Raw genomic sequence first — 7,859 nt, 5'->3', positions numbered from 1 at the left:
TTCCCCCTCCTCCTCCTCCCCTCAGACGGTCGGTAGTTCCCCTCCTCCTCCTCCCCTCAGACGGTCGGTAGTTCCCCTCCTCCTCCCCTCAGACGGTCGGTAGTTCCTCCTCCTCCCCTCAGACGGTCGGTAGTTCCCCTCCTCCTCCTCCCCTCAGACGGTCGGTAGTTCCCCTCCTCCTCCCCTCAGACGGTCGGTAGTTCCTCCTCCTCCCCTCAGACGGTCGGTAGTTCCCCTCCTCCTCCTCCCCTCAGACGGTCGGTAGTTCCCCTCCTCCTCCTCCCCTCAGACGGTAGTTATCTCATCCCCCTCCCTCTGATTGGCTCCTTCGGATGTCCTCTCTCTGGATTGGTCAGCCCCAGCGATGGGCGTGTCCTGCGGTTGCTAGGAGACTGCATCATGCTCTGGGCGGGAAGCTGTGATGTGCTGGGCGTGGATAGCGGCATGGGGGCGTGGCCCGGCCGTGTCCGGTGATGATCCGCCTCCTCCGTCCGGAGATCCGTCCTTGTCACGTGACCCTCCCTTCCTGATCCCTCCCCATCCCCCCTCCTCACCTACCGGGAGACAGACCCACCTACCACCGGGGAGAGAGAGAGAGAGAGAGACCTACAACCGGGGGAGGAGAGCCCATCATCTCCATCATCTGAGGAGAGAAAGAGAGACTACTACTACCATCATCATCTCCATCCACTGAGGAGACACAAACCACTACTACTATCATCATCTGAGGAGAGAGAGAGACTACTACTACCATCATCATCATCTGAGGAGAGAGAGAGACTACTACTACCATCATCATCATCTGAGGAGAGAGAGAGACTACTACTACCATCATCATCATCTGAGGAGAGAGAGAGACTACTACTACCATCATCATCTCCATCCACTGAGGAGACACAAACCACTACTACTATCATCATCTGAGGAGAGAGAGAGACTACTACTACCATCATCATCATCTGAGGAGAGAGAGAGACTACTACTACCATCATCTGAGGAGAGAGAGACTACTTCCACCACCATCATCTCCTCCATCATTTGAGGAGACACAGACCACTACTACCATCAACTCCATCCACTGAGGAGAGACTACTTCCACCACCATCATCTGAGAACACACAAACTACTACCACCATCATTTAAGGAGAGAGACTACTACCATCATCTTCATTCTCTTATAGAGACTACTACCACCATCATCCCTATGCTCTGAGGGAAAGTCCTGATATCACAATTATCACCATCCTTTGAGAGACTATTACCACCATCATCTCCATCCTCTTGACAATACTGAGACATCTCTGAGAAGAGACAACATCATACCAGAGTCATATCCATCCACAAATAGGACCCCCTAGAAGAGCCTCATAGAGACCCTCCAGAGACATCTTCATCTTCTGCTGACACCTGGCCTTCAAACCTCCCGAGACCATCCTCCACCCAGAGACATCTCCATCTAAAGTAGAGACCTGACCCAGAGTCCTGTCCTCCACCCAGAGACATCTCCATCCAGAGCAGATACCTGACCCAGAGTCTCGTCCTCCACCCAGAGACATCTCCATCCAAAGAGACCTGACCCAGACTCCCATCCTCCACCCAGAGACATCTCCATCTAAAGTAGAGTCCTGACCCAGAGTCCTGTCCTCCACCCAGAGATATCTCCATCTAAAGTAGAGTCCTGACCCAGAGTCCTGTCCTCCACCCAGAGACATCTCCATCCAGAGCAGAGACCTGACCCAGAGTCCCGTCCTCCACCGAGAGACATCTACATCCAAAGAGACCTGACCCAGACTCCCATCCTCCACCGAGAGACATCTCCATCCACAGGAGAGACCTGACCCAGAGTCCTGTCCTCCACCCAGAGACATCTCCATCCAGAGCAGAGACCTGACCCAGACTCCTGTCCTCCACCCAGAGACATCTCCATCCAGAGCAGAGATATGACCCAGAGTCCCGTCCTCCACCCAGAGACATCTCCATCCAAAGAGACCTGACCCAGTGTCCCGTCCTCCACCCAGAGACATCTCCATCCAAAGAGACCTGACCTAGTGTCCCGTCCTGTACCCAGAGACATCTCCATCCAAAGTAGAGACCTGACCCAGAGTCCTGTCCTCTGCCCAGAGACATCTCCATCTAAAGTAGAGACCTGACCCAGACTCCCATCCTCCGCCCAGAGACATCTCCATCTAAAGTAGAGACCTGACCCAGAGTCCTGTCCTCTGCCCAGAGACATCTCCATCCAGAGTAGAGACCTGACCCAGACTCCCGTCCTTCACCCAAAGACATCTCCATCCAAAGAGACCTGACCCAGACTCCTGTGCTCCACCCAGAGACATCTCCATCCACAGGAGAGACCTGACCCAGACTCCCGTCCTCCACCGAGAGACATCTCCATCCAAAGAGACCTGACCCAGACTCCTGTCTTCCACCCAGAGACATCTCCATCCACAGGAGAGACTTGACCCAGACTCCTGTCCTCCACCCAGAGACATCTCCATCCACAGGAGAGACCTGACCCAGACTCCTGTCCTCCACCCAGAGACATCTCCATCCAGAGCAGAGACCTGACCCAGACTCCCGTCCTTCACTGACTGACATCTCCATCCAAAGAGACCTGACCCAGACTCCCGTCCTCCACCCAGAGACATCTCCATCCAAAGTAGAGACCTGACCCAGACTTCTGTCCTCCACCCAGAGACATCTCCATCCAGAAGAGAGACCTGACCCACACTCCCGTCCTCCACCCAGAGACAACTCCATCCAGAGGAGAGACCTGACCCAGACTCCCGTCCTCTGCCCAGAGACATCTCCATCCAGAGGAGAAACCTGACCCAGAATTCCATCCTCTGCCCAAAGACATCCCCATCCAGAGAAGAGACCTGACCCCAAAATCCCTCCCTCCTGCGACAGTCCTCGGCTCAGAGACATATCCATATAGAGGAGTGACTTGACCCAGAATCTTGTTCTGAGACTGTCCTGTGTCCAGAGACATCTCCATCCAGAGGAGAGACCTGACTAAGAATCCTATCTTCTTGAGACGTTCCTCTGCCTAGAGACATTGTGGTAGGATCCACACACCTTCTAGGGACATTCCCCTAGGTAAAATAACATTTCCAGAGAGCTTCAGATTAATCAGAAGTCCTTCCCTAGGAGACATCATAGGTTGCCTCACATATTGTGTCCTGAAATCAGACCCTTCTTCATCCTCTTCCACTAGACATACAGAGATACCGTCTTATCTTGACCCACTAGAAATTTACAGATTGTCCCATAATAAGAGACATACTCATATTGCCCAAGTAGCCATAGCTACATTTTAACCGTCTTATTGTGAAGGTCATCCCCACAATCTTCCCATAGGACAGAGGCATTCACACACTCTCCAGATATATATAGATACCTACTACAGACCATCCTATGGTATGAGACATCTCCACATTCTCCAACTGGACCTTACCAGAGACAGTGAGAAACATCTCCACATTCTCCAACTAGACCTTACTCTAGACAGTCCTATGGTGAGAGACATCCCCACATTTTCCAATTAGACATAGCAACATACCAAAGACCATCCTATGGTGATATACATCCCAACATTCCCTAACAAGACATAGCTACATAACACAAAATATTCTTTGGTCAGAGACATCATTACATTCTAGAATGAGAAATAACTATGTAATAGAGACTGTCCCATGGTAAGATGCATCCCGTCATTCTCCAGTTATCCATTGCTACTTACTAAAGACTGTCCCATGGTGAGAGACATTCCCATATTACCCACCTAGATATAGCTACATACTAGAGGTCATCTGTTGGTGAGAGACGTTCCCACATTCTCAATCTAGACATATCTACATACAAGAGACCCTCCCATGGTGAGACACACCCCCAGGTTCTCCATCTAGACATTACCATGGTTATGGATATCCCCACATTCATCAACTAGACATAGCTACATATTAGTGACCTTTCCATGGTGAGAGACACCCCCAGATTTTACATCTAGACATAGCTAGAGACCTTCCCATGGTGAGTGACACCCCCAAATTCTCCATCTAGACATAGCTACATACAAGAGACCCTCCCATGTTGATAGATATCCCCACATTCACCAACTAGACTTGGCTACATACTAGAGACCTTTTCTATGGTGAGAGACATTCCCACATTTTCCAACTATACATATTTACATCCTAGAGACCGTCCCATGGTGATAGACATTGCATTCTCCAACTAGACATAACCATGTTCCAGAGACTGTCCTATGGTGTGAGACATCCCTACATTCTCCAACTAGATATCTTTACATCCTCCTAGAGACCATCCCATGGGGAGAGACATCCTCACATTCTCCATACAGGCATAGTTTTATGCCAGAAACCATATTCGATGTTTACCCAGAAGACCTCAACCTTCACATTGCCTAAAGATAGCTACATGTTGGAACCTTTGTCTCCTATGGTGAGGGTCATTTCCATCCTCTCCTGACAAATAGCTTCAGATGACCTCAGATGTCACAAATAAGACTGTGGAAGATGTCTCACGGAGACTGCTGCTGATGAACCAGTTCTTTCATATAGAGACTGATCATGTCCTGTACTGGGAGACCTCTTCATGTACCAAGATAGGGTCTTGTCATAGAAAAGCATTCCTATGTGCTGGATCTAAGGTGACTGTGAAGACTAGAAGACACCTTCCTCATGTTTGGATATTATAATAAAGGGTATTCTTACAGTAAGTGAACTCTTTTTACCTCTGAACTCACAGCTGGTCGTAGGGGGACTATGAAGACAAGAAGACACCTTCCTCTTGTCTGGATAGTATAAATTGTATTCCTACAGTTTGAGAACTCTTTCCACCCTTGGCCACAGAGCTGGACATGGGGTGACTGTGAAGACCAGGAGACACGTTCCCCCATTTGGATTGTATTCTTTCAGTTGGAGCACTCTTTCCACCCCCTGAACACACAGGTGGACATGGGGTGACTGTGAAGACCAGGAGACACTTTCCCCTTGTCTGGATATTATTATAACATGTATTTTTATAATTGGAGAACTCTTTTGATCCCCGGAGCATAGAACTGGATATAGGGTGACCATAAAGACCAGGAGACACCTTCCCCTTGTCTAGATATTATTATAACGTCTATTCTTACAATTGGAGAACACTTTCCACCCTTGACCATAGAGCTGAACATAGGGAGACCGTAAGGACCAGCAGACACTTTCCTACTCTCTGGGTAGTTTAAATCGTATTATTTCAGTTGAAGGACTCTCCCCACCCCTGAACACACAGCTGGACATTGGGTGACCATGAAGACCAAAAGACACCTAAGTCTTATCTGAACATTGATATAAAGTGTATTCTTTCAGTTGGAGGACTCTTTCCACCCCTAACCACACAGCTGCACCAGGAGACACCTTCCTACTCTCTGGATTTTATAAAGTTTATTTTTTCAGTTGGAGGACTCTTTCTACCCCTGGACAAAGGGTGACCATGAAGATGAGAAGACACCTTCCTCCTGTCTGGATAGTATTATAAAGTGTATTCTTTCAATCGGAGAACTTTCTCCACCTCTGACCACACAGCAGGACATAGGGGGGCCATGAAGACCAGAAGACACCTAACTCTTATCTAGATATTAATATAAAGTGTATTCTTTCAGTTGGAGGACTCTTTCTACCCCTGAACACACAGCTAGACCAGGAGACACCTTCCAAATCTCTGGATTTTATAAATTGCATGCCTTCAGTTGGAGGACTCTTTCCACCCCTGAACACACAGCTGGACCAGGAGACACCTTCCTACTCTCTGGATTTTATAAATTGCATGCCTTCAGTTGGAGGACTCTTTCCACCCCTGAACACACAGCTGGACCAGGAGACACCTTCCTACTCCCTGGATTTTATAAATTGCACTCCTTCAGTTGGAGGACTCTTTCTACTCCTGGACTTAGGGTGACCATGAAGATATCAAGACCCCTTCCTCCTGTATGGATATTATTGTAAAGGGTATTCTTACTGGAACTTTGTGGAGCTGCCCTCCTGTAAGACGGATAGAGGGTGGGCTCCATTATTTAGGTCAGGCGTCTAGGACAACCTTCTGGATTGTATCTGATCTAAGATGGTGTGTGTAGCTATCAGGTGGAAGTATCTCTGTGTTTGTGGTGGAGAAGGACATGTTACACCTTACAATCACTCGGAGGAGGCAGCAGAAACTTGAATGACAAATTCTCTTAATCTCCAGGAAACGGATTGGCCTCTCATTGTGTGAAGTTGCTTAGCTGCTGGCCGGCCGGAGACTTCCTGGTCCTCCTCTGTTTTTTGCACAGGTTAGAAAGCGAGGAATTGCCCTGTGTGTGGAGCCCCGCTCGTTGATTGGACGCTCGGTGACTAAGGCTTTTCAGGAATTAGCCCCCTCGTGTGACAAGTTTGTCAAATTAAGAAGCCGGCTGGTGGCCAACAGCAACGGGGCGATCGTCTCCGCTAAAGAAAAGTTAACCGTGATGTCACTGGATGGAATGTACCCATGAATGAAGAAGCATGACAAATATTTGTGTGTGTGGAAGAATAGACAAGCTCGCGGCATTCCTGATGACCTCCTCACGGCTTAGTCTCAACTTGCAGCTTGCTAATACCAGCAAACAGACTGCATAGCCTTTTGGGAGTGAGCCTCCTGCCAGAAGTGTCCTCCACACCTTAAACCCCCCACCCACACCGACCCCCGGTACGGACTACTTCACAATGAAACTCCATAGATTCTGCAATGTCACAGCTAGGACATGAATATCTTTACAGGTGGAGAAAGAACTGCTGACATATCTCAAATACTGTTGCATGTGGAGCAGCTGCTGCTCGGACGTTACTCGATAAGCCTGCACTTGTCTGGAAATCCTTTCTGCACGGAGGACGGGCCTATCTCTGCGGAGACCCATGGCGTTCCTGAGTGGCCCCCGGCTGCTGGACTGGGCCAGCTCCCCCCCCCACCTCCAGTTCAATAAGTTTGTGCTGACGGGATACCGTCCTGTGGCCAGCGGAGGGGAATGTATGAGGAGCCTGTTCTACCTCCACAACGAGCTGGGCAACATCTACACACATGGTAAGAGCTGCCCTAGGGCCGTGTTCATTGTCCGTCTACATTGTCCAAGTGTCGTGTACATCATTTATGTCTATTCTTTGCGTGTTGCTGGGTTGCCAGGCTGTGTTCAGTCAGTTGTCAGCATACTGTGTGTTAGGTGGGTTGCCTGGCTGCCGCCTCCTCCTCCTCCTCCTCTGCTGTGTGCGGCAGTGACAGCTCTTCCCTTCAGGTTACCCTTTTCCTGTTTCTGGTGGAGCCGTCATGTAGAAAGACAACTGTTCATGTAAATGTTGCAGCTCCTGTCACCCAGCTTCCCCTTTCAGCGTCGGTGCAGAGTGCGCGTCCTTCCACCTTGTCAGAGCTCTCCATGATCTGGAGGATCTCACAAAAGTCATTTCATTCTTTCTTATTGGTCAGAAGTCTCCGGCATCCCGGTGCTACTGTGAGCTCGTCATCCTCTCTAATCTCATCCTACCGTCCCTTCATTGCTGCAAGATGGTCATCCTCATCGCCCCATTATCATCCCCTCTAATCTCATCCTACCGTCCAGTTCCTCATCCTTGTCCTCCCGACATTGACTCCTTTCAACTAGTTCTTACCGCCTACCATCCAGCCATTGCTGCAAGATGGTCATCCTCATCCCCCCTATTATCATCCCCTCTAATCTCATTCTACCATCCTGTCATCCTCATCCCCCATTATCATCTCTAATCTCATCCTACCGTCCCGTCATTGCTGCAAGATGGTCATCCTCATCCCCCCTATTATCATCCCCTCTA

At 49.4% G+C, this 7,859-nt stretch overlaps 1 protein-coding gene across 1 annotated transcript in view; it reads left to right on the top strand.

Annotated features, from left to right (window-relative positions):
- Positions 1–309: 309 nt before the first annotated feature.
- The window catches only part of PAQR4 (progestin and adipoQ receptor family member 4), a 37,650-nt gene continuing 30,100 nt past the window's right edge, over positions 310–7,859 (top strand). The window contains exon 1 of the mRNA XM_073635298.1: positions 310–7,101. Within this exon, the coding sequence (XP_073491399.1) occupies positions 6,936–7,101 (166 nt within the window). The 5' untranslated portion in view covers positions 310–6,935. The remainder of the gene's footprint in view (positions 7,102–7,859) is intronic.

This window comes from Aquarana catesbeiana, linkage group LG06, assembly GCF_042186555.1.
Source record: "Aquarana catesbeiana isolate 2022-GZ linkage group LG06, ASM4218655v1, whole genome shotgun sequence".
In the NCBI taxonomy this organism is placed as follows: Eukaryota; Metazoa; Chordata; class Amphibia; order Anura; family Ranidae; genus Aquarana; species Aquarana catesbeiana.
This window is presented reverse-complemented; position numbering and strand designations above follow the sequence as displayed.